General features: G+C 45.1%; 1 protein-coding gene across 15 annotated transcripts in view; it reads right to left on the bottom strand.

Moving 5' to 3' along the window:
* Window positions 1-18,820, bottom strand: part of ZNF236 (zinc finger protein 236) — a 102,440-nt gene that overhangs the window by 10,590 nt on the left and 73,030 nt on the right. For 14 of the 15 annotated variants that reach the window (XM_089895331.1, XM_089895333.1, XM_089895340.1 and 11 more), the window contains 7 exons: window positions 17,739-17,842; window positions 15,755-16,120; window positions 14,859-15,004; window positions 14,527-14,767; window positions 13,949-14,128; window positions 11,083-11,238; window positions 1,677-1,864 (listed from right to left, as the gene is read on the bottom strand). In XM_089895331.1, coding sequence (XP_089751457.1) covers window positions 1,677-1,864; window positions 11,083-11,238; window positions 13,949-14,128; window positions 14,527-14,767; window positions 14,859-15,004; window positions 15,755-16,120; window positions 17,739-17,842 — 1,381 coding nt within the window. Of the gene's footprint in view, window positions 1-1,676; window positions 1,865-2,865; window positions 2,933-11,082; window positions 11,239-13,948; window positions 14,129-14,526; window positions 14,768-14,858; window positions 15,005-15,754; window positions 16,121-17,738; window positions 17,843-18,820 lie in introns of those variants that run through there. The other variant, XM_089895345.1, reaches the window with a different exon arrangement.

Here is an 18,820-nt window from a genome sequence, read left to right as displayed (position 1 = left end):
TGACTGTGCCAATGACAACACCTGGAGGGTGCGGTGCCCTGGTTTTACAAGATGCTACCACTGGAGAAACTGGGTAGGGGGTCTACGGGATCTGTGTTATTTCTTACAACTGCCTGCGAATCCACAATTATCTCAAAATAAAAAAGCTTAATTAAAAAGAATCCTGAATACGACGTGATTTACTAGCTTACGGCTGGTGTTCCAAAGGCTCATGTTAAGTATTCTTAATGCAAATGCCCTGATTCAAAAACCAAGTGCCTTATAAAATAAATGCTCAACAATTAGCTATACTTACAGAAATGATGACCTGAATCCGCTAAAATGGCATCATCTAGAAGTCACTTATTTTTGGTTTGTATTATTACTTGCAGTCTGTTTCTTTGCTATATTTCATTTACACTGAGGTGGAAATTGTAATAATTCTCATTCCCCAAGTGCACATGAATTTTGTAGACCCCTCAACTGCTCAGGGGGCCCAGGCTGCTGAGTCAAAATCGCCTGGGAGGGAGCGTTCTGGTCGGCCGGGACAGAAGCCCCTCGCATGCAGTGTCCCACGTGTTCCCCGGGGAAAGGGCCGGGCATGCTGGCAGGGGATCTCACAGGGCGTGAGCCCAAAGCGAGCAGAGGACACGTGACCGTTCTACAAAGGGAAAGAGCGAGGACCTAGAAGAGGTAACCCATCTTCCTGCAGTCAAAACAGCCAGCACGCACCTGTGGCAGGATCAGAAGAGACCCTGCTCTGGATGCCACAGCCGTCAGCGTTTCCCTGCACAGTGAGAGCCCAGAGCGGAGACGAGGCTCCAGCCAGGAGAGCAGGTGACTGTCTACTCCGCTGCCCAGCCTGCCTCTTCACATCCAGCGACACGCACAGCCGGGCACACGCACAGCCGGGGACACGCACAGCCGGGGACACGCACAGCCGGGCACACGCACAGCCGGGCACACGCACAGCCGGGGACACGCACAGCCGGGCACACACACAGACAGGGACCAGCAGACAGGTTCGCTGTCGAAACTCCTACAGCGCTTTACTACAGGGATTCATCACTGTAATTAATCATCCTTTCTCATGAGTTTTCTAATTAAGCTGTGAAAGGTTTTTCGGCATCTTAAGCTCAATGCGTTATCTAAAATGTACACCCTTCTATCCAGCACATCTCCTGCAGGGATTCATCTAAGAACATAAGTGATACAGAGCATAAGAATTTCCATCCTACTAATAACAAACCCTGGATGCAACGTAGTGCCCCTCAGTAAACTCATCTACAAGACGAATGGTGGTACAGTCATTACAAACGTCTGCACTGCTAAAATCACTGATGGGAAGATATTCACAATATAATTAATGAGGGGGGAGAAGTTTACACTACACGATATATACGTGAGCTCATTTCTGTAAAAGTTAGAAAATACGCATCTGTACGTATGAATAGAAAGGTTTACAAGGGTAGACACACTCAAACGTTAAGTGCAGTTCCGTTTGGGTAGTGGATTTTTTTAAATGCTTTTCTGTATTGTCTGGATTTTCTTGTACTCCCCACTTTAACAAATTACTTTTTCAATTTAATCAGAAAAAACCACTTCAGCTTTGAAAGGGCGTATTCAGAACACACACTCAGGAAAGTGATAAGTTCCCCGGGACGACCCCGTGGGGCAGGGGGAACACAGGAACTCACCTGAGAAGCGATGTTGAGCGTGACCGTGTCCAGCCCCCCGGAGAGCAAACCCTGAGTGTCAGCCAGGGTCAGCGTGACACTGGCCTCTGCCCCCACTCCCGATGAGGACATGACCAGGTTCTGGGCAGATGTGGCAGATGGGGACATGGGTGTTGTCAAAGGCAGGCTTCCAGCTGTGGCATTAAGTTCTACAGAAGAGGCAAAACGGGAAAGTAGGTAAGTCCAATGTTATTCGCACGGGAAGACAGTGTTCATAAAGGAACGCATCTGTCATAATCAGCATTTACATTGCCTGAGCTTGTGAAAGTGCACGAAGGCAATCACAGTATCTTTGATTCCAACGTTATGGCAAGGCTTCTGTAAATATCTACATGTCCTTACACGTAAATGTACTCTGCTTCTGAAGTGTAAACAGAGAAAAAAGCCGTAAAGGAGAGTGAAAAAGTGACCCTAAGGCCCAGTCACCGCTGCCAGTGCAGAAGGAGACTCAGACAAGAATTTCCAGGACACTGTCCTCATCCAGGACCAGAGACCAGCCTGGAGAGAGGAATGAAACGGGACCCACTGAGCGACAACCAGCTCCACAGTGTAACATCTGACAACTGTGCTTACGTTCACCTATTCTGAAACACAGGCAATCAAAATCAACCTCATGCAATCCTTTAAATACTAATTTATCCTGCAGGACACCTTAATTTTCTTTGGAGAACAAAACAAAACACTATAATATTTTCCCCTTGTAGCTAACGATATAACAGAAAGGAAGACGTCTGGGACATATCGGGCAAAGAAAGGAAGGCCTTCTCTTCCACAACACTGAAACTCATGCACCTACTGGCAAACGAAATGGGCTTAGCATGGTATTATCAAAGTCCTGTGGCGGGCACCAACAAAACACAATTGTTTAAAGTTTTTACTTGTAAGCATAACACACATGCACATGCACGTGTACACACACGCACGCACAATTCTCACAAGCTGTCCTTCCATTCATCTAGCAAACGTGACTTATCACCCACTTGCATCAGCCACCGTTCCAGGTGCTAGCAACCCCAAGATGACACCTAAAGCAGAACTTCCGAACACTAGTCCCTAATTAGGTCTGAACACAAAACACCACGAGACTCCCGCGGTCCTCTGCTGAGACCTGGGTCTGCCCGAGTCGGGCACAGGGAACCAGGCTACTTACTTGTAACTGGCGTCCTCCACAGATCCACACTCCCGGAGTCCCACACTGTGCGGCACACACCTGGAACCTTCAAAAGCAGTACAACCATTAGGAGGCTGGGAGTCTCCGCTCTGAAGCAGCCACGCGGCTCCCGAGAACCTCGCCAGCCCCCCCTCGCTCGCGTCTGCACAGCGCCCGTGCCCGGCCGCCAGGACGGGAGGGGAGTGTGGATCTGCGGAGGTACCCGGGCTACCACCTCACCGGGCATCCCCTCCACATACCCGAACTCTCGCAAACGCATGCAGGTGTGACGCCATCGGGAGGGGTGAGGATGAACAAGAAGGACCCTGCAGGACCTGGCGAGGAGCAGCTCCACAAGCTGCCGTTCAGTCAGAACCCTAAGGAGAGGATGGGGCCGGCCGCAGGGCGCGGGCTGGAGAAGCACGGTGGTGTGAGGGCCACGTCGGCCAAGAGCACCCCACGGGCTCAGGGATCATCCCGGAGTAGCCACAGGACTCCAGACCTCACCACAACTCCTGCAACTAAGGAGACGCAGACCTTCTCCCCTTCCGACCAGTGAACTACGTCCGACGTTCTGAGGGTGGTTAAGGTAGTGGAAGGTTCCAGGACGTGCAGCACAAGGAATGCAAAGAGAAAACAGAAGCCTGCGAGTTCATTAACTAAGGTGAACCCTGACACAAAGTTCAGAGAAAAGACGGAACAACTTCACGGAAGGCCAGAGCTCATATTTCAACTCAAACAGTGTGGTGGTGACGCAACCTTTAATAATGTTCTTAATTCAAGAGACTTCCCACAAGAAGGATGACCCTAGTTCAGGCAGAACTAGTCTCAATATGGTCGAAAAGAACCTGTGTTTAAAAATTTTCTTACGCATGCAATTAAATGATTAAAATAATAAAAAGCTGTAATTATATTTGTTTAATACAGACCTCTTAGCCATATGAAAGTATTTGCTTAAAGCTCTAGAAGCCATAATTTAAAATTCAAATTAAATACTCTTAACAGGAAAATTAAGATTCAATACTGAAGTAAACACTGTAGACTCTTACTTTTAGTTCCCACTTATTTTTTCTTATTTCTTCTATTCCCCTAGGACACATCACAGCCACCTAAGCCCTACTTCACTTCATGACTCTTAACTCAAAAAGAGTAACCTTTAAAGGATTAACAAGTTCTGTATGTTCATCAAACCCACCCTGTTTTCAGTCTTTTTTGGGATAAGTCTTCACAGCCTCTAAGAAAACTTAATGATAATTTTGGAGGGTTTCATAACAAGCTGACAAGGTGTGAGATCACTTTTTTCTTGAGATTAACAAAAAAGGGGTGAGAGGAGGCGGGGAGTCGGGAACAGGAAAGGTGCCCTGACTGGCCTCACCCCCAGGAAGAGTGGGAAGAGCGTCTGATGGTAAAGTGCACCCACTGGTAGGGGCCGTTAACATTTCTGAGCTGTTGGGAAGTAAGTAACTGACTGTACTTAAATCTAGGAGAAACGGAGGTCAAAATAACCTCACAGAGAACTAGTAAACAAAGAACTGATCCTTCTCTCACTGAAAGCAGAACTCAATTCATCACCAACATTACCTTAAAAAGGGACTCAGATGACTATGAAAACACGGCGACCCAGAACCTACGGGGCGCAGCAAAACCAGTTCCAAGAGGGAAGTTTGTAGCACTACAGTCCCACCTCAAGAAACAAGAAACATCTCAAACAAACAACCTAACCTTACACCTAAAGGAATTAGAGAAAGAAGAACAAAAAAACCCCCAAAGTTAGCAGAAGGAAAGAAATCATAAAGATCAGATCAGAAATAAACAAAAAAGAAATCAAGGAACCAACAGCAAAGATCAATAAAACTGAAAGCTGGTTCTTTGAGAAGATAAACAAAATTGATAAACCATTAGCCAGACTCATCAAGAAAAAAGGGAGAAGACTCAAATCAATAGAATTAGAAATGGAAAAGGAGAAGTAACAACTGACACTGCAGAAATACAAAGGATCGTGAGAGATTACTACAAGCAACTCTATGCCAATAAAATGGACAACCTGGAAGAAATGCACAGATTCTCAGAAATGCACAACCTTCCGAGACTGAACCAGGAAGAAATAGAAAATATAAACAGATCAATCACAAGCATAGAAATTGAGACTGTGATTAAAAATCTTCCAGCAAACAAAAGCCCAGGACCAGATGGCTTCACAGGCGAATTCTACCAAACATTTAGAGAAGAGCTAACACCTATCCTTCTCAAGCTCTTCCAAAATATAGCAGAGGGAGGAACACTCCCAAACTCGTTCTATGAGGCCACCATCACCCTGACACCAAAACCAGACAAGGATGTCACAAAGAAAGAAAACTACAGGCCAATATCACTGATGAACATAGATGCAAAAATCCTCCACAAAATACTAGCAAACAGAATCCAACAGCACATTAAAAAGGATCATACACCATGGCATGATCAAGTGGGGTTTATCCCAGCAATGCAAGGATTCTTCAGTATATGCAAACCAATCAATGTGACACACCATATTAACAAACTGAAGGAGAAAAACCATATGATCATCTCAATAGATGCAGAAAAAGCTTTCAACAAAATTCAACACCGATTTATGATAAAAACCCTCCAGAAAGTTGGCATAGAGGGAACTTACCTCAACATAATAAAAGGCCGTATATGACAAACCCACAGCCAACATCATTCTTAATGGTGAAAAACTGAAACCATCTCCACTGAGATCAGGAACAAGACGAGGTTGCCCACCCTCACCACTATTATTCAACATAGTTTTGGAATTTTTAGCCACAGCCATCAGAGATGAAAAAGAAATAAAAGGAATCCAAATCGGAAAAGAAGAAGTAAAGCTGTCACTGTTTGCAGATGACATGATGCTATACACAGAGAATCCTAAAGATGCTACCAGAGAACTACTAGAGCTAATCAATGAATTCGGTAAAGTAGCAGGATACAAAACTAATGCACAGAATCTCTTGCATTCCTACACACCAATGATGAAAAATCTGAAAGAGAAATTAAGGAAGCACTCCCATTTACCACTGCCACAAAAAGAATAAAATGCCTAGGAATAAACCTACCCAAGGAGACAAAAGACCTGTATGCAGAAAACTATAAGACACTGATGAAAGAAATTAAAGATGATACAAACAGATGGAGAGAGATACCATATACTTGGATGGGAAGAATCAACATTGTGAAAATGACTCTACTACCCAAAGCAATCTACAGATTCAGTGCAATCCCTATCAAACTACCAATGGCATTTTTCACAGAACTAGAACAAAAAAATGCACAATTTGTATGGAAACACAAAAGACCCCGAGGAGCCAAAGCAGTCTTGAGAAAGAAAAACGGAGCTGGAAGAATCAGGCTCCCGACTTCAGAATATACTACAAAGCTACAGTAATCAAGACAGTATGGCACTGGCACAAAAACAGAAATACAGATCAGTGGAACAGGATAGGAAGCCCAGAGATAAACCCACGCACATACGGTCACCTTATCTTTGATAAAGGAGGCAAGAATATACAATGGAGGAAAGACAGCCTCTTCAATAAGTGGTGCTGGGAAAACTGGAGAGCTACATGTAAAAGAATGAAATTAGAACACTCCTTAACACCACACACCCAAATAAACTTAAAATGGATTAAAGACCTAAACATAAGGCCAGACACTATAAAACTCTTAGAGGAAAACATAGGCAGAACACTCTATGACATAAATCACAGCAAGATCCTTATTGACCCACCTCCTAGAGAAATGGAAATAAAAACGAAAATAAACAAATGGGACCTAATGAAACTTCAAAGCTTTTGCACAGCAAAGGAAACCATAAACAAGATCAAAAGACAACCCTCAGAATGGGAGAAAATATTTGCAAATGAAGCAACTGACAAAGGACCAATCTCCAAAATTTACAAGCAGCTCATGTGCAGCTCAATATCAAAAAAACAAACAACCCAATCCAAAAAATGAGCGGAAGAGCTAAACAGACATTTCTTCAAAGATATACAGACAGTCAACAAACACATGAAAAAATGCTCAACATCACTAATCATTAGAGAAATGCAAATCAAAACTATAATGAGGTACCACCTCACACCAGTCAGAATGACCATATCATGAAAAAATCTACAAACAGTATGGGGGGTTCCTTAAAAAACTACAAATAGAACTACCATATGACCCAGCAATCCCACTACTGGGCCTATACCCTGAGGAAACCATAATTCAAAAAAAGTCATGTACCACAATGTTCACCGCAGCTCTATTTAGCCAGGACATGGAAGCAACCTAAGTGTACATCGACAGATGAATGGATAAAGAAGATGTGGCACATATATACAATGGAATATTACTGAGCCATAAAAAGAAACGAAATTGAGTTATTTGTAGGGAGGTGGATGGACCTAGAGTCTGTCATACAGAGTGAAGTAAGTCAGAAAGAGAAAAATACCGTATGCTAACACATATATATGGAATCTAACAACAACAAAAAAAGGTTCTGAAGAACCTCGGGGCAGGACAGGAATAATGATGCAGATGCAGAGAATGGACCTGAGGACACAGGGAGGGGGAAGGGTGAGCTGGGATGAAGTGAGGGAGTGGCATGGACATATATACACTACCAAATGTAAAACAGAGAGCTAGTGGGAAGCGGCCGCATAGCCCAGGGAGATCAGCTGGGTGCTTTGTGACCACCTAGAGGGGTGGGATAGGGAGGGTGGGAGGGAGACGCAAGAGGGAGGAGATATGGGGATATATGTACATGTACAGCTGACTCACTCTGTTATACAGCAGAAACTAACACACCATTGTAAAGCAATTATACTCCAATAAAGATGTTTAAAATAAATAAATAAATAAATAAAGTATTCTAAAATCAAAAAAAAAAAAAAAAGGGACTCAGGTAAGAACAAAAAGACAATGTTAAATTCCTTAAAAAGCTGTGCTAAATTTCAAGCCTCCACTAATAATAACTTTCTGCCTCTGAAAGGGTACTTATAGAATACTTGCCCATTTTCTAGGAAACCCCTTTGTCATGGGTGTTACCTGGATCGGATCTGGAAATGGCCTTCAAACCCATATCACACATCTGAACAAAAGCACATGCTTTCGTTCTGGATGTGAAATTCTGACTCATCGGGGCACATCGACTTATTTGTAAATCCCTAAATGGTAACAGCCTACTTCCAACTAAGGCGCAAAGAGCCCAAAAGCTGCCCTAGAAGCTGGCAGCCCACCACGTGCTGCTCACACAGAGGGTTAACGACGACAACCATGCGCACAGTCACCATGCTCGTCCCCTGCCCGTGAGACCATCACTCTGTATCTGTGGAGGCAGATGTACAAGGTGGAACACCTAATGTCTGACTCACAGAAGACAGATGCTTTCCACAGGTGATCAAGGGCCTGCAACATGACTTTCACCGGGTGACACCGAAAGTCTGTATTTTGGTGCTCATCTTAGAAGAGGCGTGTTTAATCTCAAAGTCACTTCAATTTCAGTTCTTATTGGTGTGGCCTGAAGCTCGGCCTGGGGCTGACTGATTCTAAGATAAATGTTGCCCATTAAGATGCAATCTCTTGACAATAGGATATAGATGAAATCAGCCACTTAATTATAACTAGCACTAGTGGAATACGCAAACCTCTCTAAAAACATCTGCTTAGAGTCAAGGATCAAGTGGTTCAGCGTATGAAGAATCTTTTCCTATATTCAGGATTATTCAAAGATGCCAAAGGTATTTGAGATCGTAATACAACTGAGTTGCTTATATAAAACTAATCCTGTATTTATAATAACTGATACTACATTATTAAACAAATGTCCTTTAGTTATGAGCACACCTTTTATTCTCTAATATCATGAAACTCCTGAAAAAAATTTTTTTAATAAGGTACCAAATTAAGCTAAAGTAGCGTCAAAAAAGAAGAAGAGAGAAAAGTTCTCAGCTGGCTCTACAACAATAAGTCTTAAGAGAGAGAAAAAAAAAATTAAATCAGAAGAAAGGGGCCTGCGTGTTGTTTTTAAAGAAACATCAGTGCATGGCATACAGGAGCCCTGTACACAACTGACCGCTCTTCCCCTGCCCGTGAGACCATCACTCTGTATCTGTGGAGGCAGATGTACAAGGTGGAACACCCATTGTCTGACTCACAGAAGACAGAGGTTTAAAGAAATACAGGTGGCCAGAACAGAGCCCTCTGCGTTCCTGGGCTCTCCCTCCATCCCCTTCTCCATTCTGATCAGAACATCACCAGCTTTAAGTAATCTGCTGTACCAGCGAACATCCAGGGTCACCAAGTAGCGCAAAACACTCCTCCATTTAAAGGGAAACACCTAAAACTCTCCTTGTCTTTCCATCGATTTGCCCAGGACTCACTACAGACATGAAGCAGGGCTTCCAAGGAGATGTAAGATTCCACCACCTACAGCCAGTTTACTCCTCAGGGAAGCAGGAGGCGGGGAGAGCCTGACATCCCAGCATTCCAGGACAGAGACCCCCACCAGAGCGTGACACCACTCATTCGGGCCAAACACAAGAGACACATCTTCATGTTGCAACACGCACCGCGCACCACGCACCACGCAGGGTGAGAGAGGTGATCAGAACCCCAGAGGTGATAAGAAAGAACACAGTGTCTAGTCCTTTACAAAAAGACACAAACTAAGACTTTCAGGAAACAGCTGCAGAAACAAGTTTGCTATGTAACTTGAGTAGTACATGATATACTGTAGAAGTCTTACCTATTACAGGCTAAATTATAACCTGAAAGTACTAGCTTTCATAGCCAATTATAATATAAAACAAAATTCCCCTGAATTGCAAACAAAACCAAAAGACTCTCATTTCAAATTAATAAGTACAAGAATTCAGTTCTGGGATACAATTTTCTTAGAGCCCCAAAATTAAACAAGCAAACCGACGCAGGAGGGACAGAGTTAAAAGCCAAGTAGAGACAGGAACACACGGAGAGCAGTGGTACAGTGGAAACGGTCATCGGCCAGAAGTCCAGAGTTTGCATCTGCCCAGATCCGCCAACACGTGATTCCAACAAGGCTCTTAACCAGCCGGGTGTCAGTTTACCCTTCAGCAAAGGGGAGGGGTGGACAGAAAGCCCCTCAGGGTCCTGAGTGGAACCTCACTGTGTGCAGCTGCCTCAGCTCACCGCCTGCTTCACTTCATCAAGTCCCCGCCCTGCGGCATCTGCAGATCCATCAAGCCCTCGCTCGCGGGGGAGAAATGCCCCCCCACGGCCAGGGCTCCCGCCTCGGGAGGCCGCCCCGACCAGGTCAACCCCCCACCCCTGAGACGTGCTCCCTGGGCGCCCTTCTCCCCTTTATGTATCGCTACTGCCGTTAATCCTACACTGATTTACGGCTTTCTTCAATAAACGTCTGCTCTGTTCGTTTCTAGGACCCAAAATGCAAGGGGACCGTAGTTGCCTTGCCCAACATGACACACCCAGATTTAGTATACTTCTTACCATACAGTATGCACCACAATCTTTCAGTGAATAGAAGAATTACTGGCTAAGAAAGCATTTCAATTAAGCACGAAAAAAAGTCTAGCTGGGGGTACAAACATATCTAAAGATTAAATTTTTTTTCTCAAAAAATGATATACAGAGTTGGAAAATAAAGAGGGCTAAGAAAGTAATGAAATCTCTACAAGGTAAGGCAAACAGGTATGGCATCCTCAACTGTTAACGCTTACTTATGAAGCTGTGACCTATTTTACTGGAGCTCTATTTTTTATTAAAGCCTATACTTCAAAACCTTAGTAAGATGTCTTCTTTTAATTCTGCCATCCTACCTTCAGCTGGTGCCCAAACATTCTCACCGCAGGGCATAAAGTAATGAGCCAGAGGCACTTTCAGCCTGGGTGACACAGGGACAGCTTTGTGACTTGCAGACATACACAATGCCTTGCATATTTGAATAAGATTATTTACCTTTGTTCTTTAGAAGGTGGAAACGATCTTAAAAGGTTAATAACACTCGAGACAGTTCTGTGTCCTAGAATTATACATAAGCCACTAATCATCACAGAATCACATCAAACGTATTAGAACACGCAGCTGACACACTCGTCACGCAAGAAGACAGGTGACTTCTCTCCGCTGACCAGGTGCAGAGCCCTATAACTATGAGACGTTATGAAGCCTCTCGTGGCTGGATCATTAGCTGCATACCTGAAGCGTTTAATGTTGCACTCTGTGAGAGAAGTTGATCATTGCTTATGGTCAAGGTGGCACCCGTAGATTGATTATTGATTGCAGGTGCTGACAATCTTATGCTTCCGTTCAGTTCACTACTTCCATTAGAACTGTGCTGAATAAGATCTTGACCTAAACAGAAATTAATACTGTGATATCTGAGAGTAACACATTAATTCACATACTGGCAAGTATGTTAAACATATAATAACATCCTTTTAAAAGTGAAAGCTATTTCATTTTTAATACTATTTAAAGAGAAAAAAAAATGAAAATAAGACCATGAAATACATTTCCCAAAATGAAACTACCTGTTCACACTTTTTAAGCTATAAAGTTTTTAAGTGCGTCTTAAGAGTTCTACTTTAACCCAGAATTTAGGCACTTAGAGCTACACACTTTGTTGAATAAAACTTAAACCGAATTGGAAATACTTCCAAACATGGTGGACTCCCAGCTGCAGCATCGAGGGGCACGAGGGAGGGTACCAAGGCCTCCCTTGCGGCAGCAGTGGCCGCTACAGGTCTCCTGCGGGAGGGTCACTGCCCCACGGCGCTCTGGACGCGCACAGCAGGCTCAAGCACGCCGTGATGTACTCCCACCGAGAGACATGGGCTTCTGTCAGCTTCATTAGCTTGTACCCTTTACATTACAGCATAATTGTATAATGTAATAAGATAGTATGGAAACAGAGGAACATGAAAATTAAAAACCCGAGCTGTTTCAATGAAAACCAAAAGACAAAAGGATGCTGCACTCAGCTTCATCATCACCGACACCCTCATGCCACACTAGAGAAACAGAACTGGGGAATGAGTCTGTGCAACAGGGGTGGAAGTGTGGGCAAAGTAAAACGTGCAGAACTCCTACCAGCAGAGCAGACCCATTTTCAAAGACCTGCGGATAAATGCTCAAAATCGTGTAGGCATCGTTTTTCTGACTCTCTGCTTGACGTGGCTTTCTATTAATAACTAAAGACATCAGGTAAGAGCACTTTTACTTACACGACAACTGGGGGAGACTGAGGACTCTCCTCGCCTTTTACCCAATGTTTAACTTCTTTCCCAAAGAGCTTAGGAATTGCTAAAGGTCTGTACACCTTAACTGAAGTAGTATTTGCATTCTAGCATTCATAAGCATTTATAATTCTGTGCATTCATGGAAAACAGAACATTCGACAATATAACCAAACATTTCTATAGCACAGCTAGATGCTTTCCACAGGCGACCACAAATTAAAAGTTTTTCTAGACTTCTCAGCACGTGATAAGAAAATGTTGAGTTAGTAGTCCCCACAGCCAATTCTCATTACACACAATAATGAGAAGTAAAGGAATAAGAAATCTTAAGCCCAGAGTTTGGGCAACCCCTATATTTCATCAACTGACAAAGATTTCTCCTAGGATAACCCTTTTAAGCTTTTTTATTTTTAATTGCAGTTATATTCACCTAATACACTAAAAATTAACAATAAAATAACTAAATGATCGATAATAGGAAAACATAGGAGAAACAGAAGTACAAGCCACAAACACAAAAACACATTTGCCGAACTATATGTTATGTGTTTTTTGTATAGGACTAGCACAACCCCTCAAATATTGAGATTATGCAAAAAAAGTTAATTCCATCAACAAAACAGCTTTCTGAAAATAACTCTTCCATGTTTCCAACATTAAAATTCAAATATATATATATATATAAAAGTACACATATTTTAAATAAAAAAGAAGCGAGTTAGTGAATTAGATAAAATTCAAAGTTAATTTCTGCTGCCTGCTAGCATCAAAAAACCACTGCGCGTCACTGAGAAGCAAAGCTCCATCCAGGAATAGTTCCTCAAACTTCTCACATAAATTGAAAGGAATAAAGACACCCCTTAAGAAAGCAAGCTTTTGGTTTTCTTCTCAATAACTACTCTTTCTTTTCCAATAATGATTTTTGCAGAAAACTCAGGCAACAGAGGTAATAACTACACTGACCGCTCACACGGCTATCAGCCCAGTATTCCAGCCACTGCCATACTATGTCTCCAGGGAGGTTATTTTGACCCCAGCAAAATGTTTTTCTTTTCTTTTTTTTTTTCTTTAAAAAACAACAATCTCATAAGGTTGTTATGAGACTTAAATGAGTTAATATTTGTCAAAGTTACTAGAACAGGACCTGGTGCACTGTAAGGGTCAAAAAATTGTTGCTAAATTTAAGAACCACTCAGTTAACATGAAGAGCTCATAGCTAAGAGTCATGTGGGCAAAGCGCACCTGTAAAATATGCTCCAAGCTAACTCAGATGAGAACATATTGTGAGAATTAATGCTCTATACGGGGAAGAGCTGACCGTGAACATCACAGGCCTGGAACAGGGAACACATTAGCTGGTGACTCACATGGAGGATGAGCTTGCCAAGCTCGGTGGCCTGGGCTGCCAAAGGGTGTCTTCCACCCACTTATCTAGTTCTACCATAATTTTCTACATAATCTGAGAAGAATTCTGAAAAGGTCAGGGGGGTAGGTATCTGTAATCTCCTAGTGTAACCACTTATACCGATTCAACTCCTTTAGCTCAAAGGAGCATGGTAAGAATTATGAAGCCATGGTTTTCTGCTCTTGGTTAAACAAAATATATCTGACAAAGCTACCTGGCTCAAACTGGACGTGCCGTGAGGAACCACCACGTTTAATCCCTGGTATCAGATGGGAGCTGCAGGATGATCATTCTCACATAAATTACAAACACTTCCTGAGGCACTGGATTTAGGCAAAGCTCAGTCTTGCAGGAAAAAGATACAAAAAAGAGTTACCTAAACTGCAGGTGAAAGGATTTAAAAACTTTTAAGACTAACCGGAGATGGTCAGGGTGATTTCCTGCGGCGACCCTGAGGACGACACAGCGGTGGGCCCGGCAGCCTGCGCCAGCACCTGGCTCAGGCTCGAGTTGTTAATGGTCAGGGTGATCTCGTGGGGGCCACTGGAGGTGGACACCAGGCCTTGTGATGTCATCACCTGAGAGAGGTCTTGCGTCCCTGGTCATCGTCATAAAACAGAACAAAGCTGGGCTTAAAAAAATAATCATTTCCTCCTTGTTCATATTAAAATATTTTAGTGCAACTGTTACTTTAAAAAGAGAAGGATTCAAAATACAGTATCAGTCATCTCTAATTCCTTAATCTGAAATCATTTAAAAACAAACAAAAAGCCTTATGAGGAAATAGGAAGCCGGTTCCATGAATGCAATCTCTGTGCATATGCTGACTAAACATCATTTATCGTCAGAAAAGCTTACTTTATTCTTAGGACATTTATTCGTTAAGCTTTATAAAGAGAAGAAAACAGCATCCCAGTGTCCCCAAACCAAATCTGTGACTGTCAGCAGCGAGCTGAAACTCCAGCTGTCACAGTCAACCGAAGCGGCAGCTCTCACCACTGCTGCTGGTGGTCAGCACGGAATCCTGCTCCGAGAGCGGGCCTATGGTCAGGTTGGCAGACGTCACCGTGGGCTGCAAGGACAGGCCTGAGATGGGCTGGAGGACCACGCTGGCCGGGACTGTACTGTCTGGTGTCTGAAGGGAGCTGTGCTGCGGGGCCAGGCCGGGCTCCACGGTCGGCTGTGGAGCAAGCAGGTTACCCTGCTGTAATGTCTGCTGCAGGACGCTTGGGTCAATCTGAAAGCACAGAGGTTGTTGTGATGGAAATTTCACGCGGAGTGTGACTCAGACCATCTGAAAGCACAGAAAAGCCTGGTGGGTGTCGCACCTGTAGCGTGATATTATTAATGCTGGAAGCGTCGATCCCAGAGATTTGAACACTGGGTGCAACCAAGTTAGCAGCCAACTGTAACTGTATGCCCTCGAGGGTGGCCAGGCTTCCATCTGTCAAAGACACTGTCCAGTCGCCACCAGCTGCAGAGGAAGAACAGGAATGACTGCGTACCAGACACTTTCTCCAACAGGAAAAACGCACTGGGTTTCTAAATACAGAAGTTCTAAACACATACCGACATGACCTAGTTAACAAATACTAATATTTACTTTACATAGGCACATACATACCTAATTTAATCATCACAAAACAAACCTTGTGAAATAGAAAATAATATTATCCATTTTAAACACATCAGAAAACTAGGCTCCAAGAGATCACACTGATGAGCCCAGGATTTAAAACAACGCTATTATCTTGTCTTATTATGCTTTAATTGCACCGTGGGTCATGAAACTGAAAGAAAGCCACTTAAGGTGTCCAGTAGCTACTAACAGTTGCTACGTTACTTGTGAGTGCACAAAAAACCCAACTGACTAAAATTTAATGCTTTTCAAATACTGTGTGACCCAAGAGCAATTGGATAACTCGTATATGAGAAGCAAGGTTCACGGGTAGCTATAAATTACGTCTCGCTATTAAGTTTGTGAGAATACTAAAAAAGAAACAGGTTTAAGCCCATCAAACTAAACAAAGAGCTGAAGCCTGAAATGCAGAAGTGACGTTAGAAAGAATGGGAAACGGAAAGGCAGCTGTGTCTGGAAGTCAGGACTTCAACCTCCCGCGACCTCGCGGGAAACCCTCAGGAAGGGCAGTGTCCTGAGGCTGAAGGTTGCCCCCGCCCAACCGTCCCGGCGTCCACAGCCTTGGTGCCTGTCAGCCCTACTCACCGGACACGGAGGCGGGAAGGACGGCCTGGCCCAGCAGGCCCTGCTGCAGCAGACTCTGGTCCAGCTGCCCCGCCAGCACGGGGCTGTTCATGATGAACACGCTGGGGTCGGAGGAGGGCGGAGGGGGCGCGCTCACGGGCTGCGGCCCTTCCGGCGGCCCCCGGGGCCCAGGCTTCCTGGCTTTCTTAGGGTCCGGTTTGTAGTGAAACTGCATGTGAGTCTTCCTCCGCCCGGACGTGCGGAAACGCAGCTCACAGTGGGGACACTTGAACGGCTTTGCTCCTGTGTGCAAACGCATGTGGACCTTCAGGCTCCCCTTGGTGGAGAAGGCGTTGCTGCAGACGTGGCAGCTGAAGAGCTTCTGACCTGGGAGAAGAAGCCGTGCGTCAGCGGGCTGGCCGGGTCGCCCCCGTCGGCCTGCGGCCTGGCTGCCACCGCGCTGCGTCCACCGTCCCCCGCGCTCCCCGGGGCCCCTCGCTCCGGAGGGCCGGTGGCTGGAAAACTTAAAAGTAAGCGAAGTTCACTGTCGAGGATCCGAATTCAGTCTTTCCACGACACGGAGGCACACCAAGCCCTGCCGGAAGCGGGGACCCGCCCTGCATCTCGGGCTCCGCTCCCTGATTTTACGAAGCGTGAGCTCACGCCTCACCGGTCTTCTCCGCTGACAAAGGGGCGCCCGAGCCGCCGGCACAGGTGGAAGCCGCCCGGCAGACTGCACTCCGGGCGCACGCGCCCAGCTCCTGGGGCGCCAAGTCCTCTAACACAGGCGCGCTGCAGGGTGAAGAAGGCCCGGCAGGCGGGGCTGGGCGCGGCGGCAGGGCCCTGGGGCTGGCAGCCGTGCTGCTCGGGCCGCAGAAGTCAGCTGAGGGGGGCCCTGGAAGGTGTCTTCCCAGAGACTCTCTTCCTAGTCCTGACGCCCAGGAGCCCACACGGAGGCTTGGTGCGCAGGAGGCGTCCTTAGGGTGGCCGGCACCTGCCGCGTGAGCTACCACGCGAGACCCGGGACACAAAGCCACTAAGCGGGTCCCTCCTGACCCTCGGCAGCGCCCAGGGCTGCAGGGGAGGGTCAAGCACAGATCCTAAGGAAACAACAGAAGAACTGTCCGTAGAATAGGCAGCTGAAGGACTTCGTGTATCTGTTTACCTAATTCCACACACGAACCCGTCAGAAAAGAATCACAGGACTTTATGCCTACGTGTGAAATTCCACTTGTACTCCCTTGGTCAATTCTGCTTACGGCCAAAACTTCAGAGTGTAAATTGGTTTGATAGTCATAATCCTACGTGTCCTCACGACGCTAACATTTACTCCGTGTTTACCAGGTGCTACTTTTACTTTTCTAGGCAGTTTAAACCGGGGGGTGGAGGGAGGGTACTCGTGTTTGCCCCATTTTCTACATGAGGGATGGGCGGGTCAGAGAAGTGGCTCACAAGTGAGGACAGACTCCAACCGGGCAGAGGCCCGGGCCGCCTCCTCACCCATGAGGGCGCACCGCGCACAGTCAAGAAGCGAAGCTTGAGTACCTTTTACTTAGGACGATTAACCTTCAGTTCCTCACATTAGGTGAAGAAAATGGCCATGAAATTTGGACGTTAATTGTTTCCCTTTATCAGATTTCCCACAGAAACAGAGTTGCTCCCTGGTAAGTGTGATCAGATTTGTGAAATCCCCAGTTTTCACAAAATTTCAACAAACTGAAACTCTGGCCTGAATGAGACTAAGAGGTAATCTTCCTAACACAGGTATTTAACTCTGAGTAAGACAACTTACAACGCCACATCTGAGACCTAGATCCTTTCCTTTGGTGTCAGAGATCACTTTCTCCATGTTGGGAATCACAAATCTTCCATATTCATTTCTTCATGGTTGCTGATTTTTAAGCTTTGTTTCATCTTGAAAGTATGTGTGCAAAAAAAATACACAGGAACAAGTATAAAATGCTGTCGGAAGGCATCTACCAACAGTGCAGGTGTTTGCTCCTACCTGTGTGAGTCTTCACATGGCAGTCCAGGGTAGATTTAACAGTGAAACTCTTCCCACATTCATCGCATTTATATGGCTTTTCTCCAGTGTGGATTCGAACATGCCTAGCCAGAAAGCATTTGCAATTAAGTGTCTTTCTTTTTAACTTTATACGCATTTACAAACAACTTCATGATTTAAAATTTATAGCTATCCATATAAATAAAAATTATGCGTGACTATGTACTGAATAAATTTAGCAAAACAAAACTTTTAAGCTTCACTCTATATAAATAATACCATAAACAAAAATCCACAAGACAACAAAGTAATCTGCAAGACCAATGAAAACAAGGCTAACTTTCCTGAAAACCAAAGAGAATCTTACAAATCAGCAGTAAGACAAGAAATATCACAGTAGAAAAACAGGCAACACACAGGCAGCATAGAGAAGGAACACACGCACCCAAATGCCACATGAAAAGGTATTCCCCAGCCTCAGAATTTAAAAGGAGCAAGTTAAAATGACAAGCCATCCCTTTCCCATCTGTCTGACGATGACCCACTGTCGGCTGGGGGGCCTAGGGGCAGGTGTTCAGAGGCTGGGGGATGTAAACGGCACAGCCCTCGGAGGCCAGTGGGTGTGTCCATCAGCACTGACCCCGGGCACCCACACAGGTGCGCACAGAGCACAGGACAGTGGGGCTGGCCTAGTGATTCCACACTGAGAACTAGGCAGTCATCAACAGGGGTCTGGGATGCCCACACGACAGAACAAGACGTCGCCGTGAAGGATGAAAGAGGTGGGCGGGTACTGACAAAGCTGTCTGAGACCCCACAATATGTAACAATTAAACCGAGACCAGAATTGCATAAGTTAATGCTGACGTGTGAGTAGACATTTCTGAAAAAACGCACAGAAGAAACTGCTGATAGCGCTTGTCTCTGGGGAGGGGAAGGCTCTCCCTTCATAGCCTCCTCCGCTGTTTTCGGTCCTGGGTTGCTTCACCAGGACGCCTGTCCAGTACGCAGTGGGGGCAGCTGAGCCTCGCACGATTGTTAAATGAAGGACGGAGGAGAAGGCAGGCCGGCTGCCAGGCCGC

Source organism: Delphinapterus leucas, chromosome 14, assembly GCF_059928025.1.
Source record: "Delphinapterus leucas isolate spDelLeu-1000000601 "Yukka" chromosome 14, BTC_Dleu_Yukka2, whole genome shotgun sequence".
In the NCBI taxonomy this organism is placed as follows: Eukaryota; Metazoa; Chordata; class Mammalia; order Artiodactyla; family Monodontidae; genus Delphinapterus; species Delphinapterus leucas.
The sequence above is the reverse complement of the archived record's forward strand: the minus strand, read 5'-3'. Positions and strand labels throughout refer to the sequence as shown.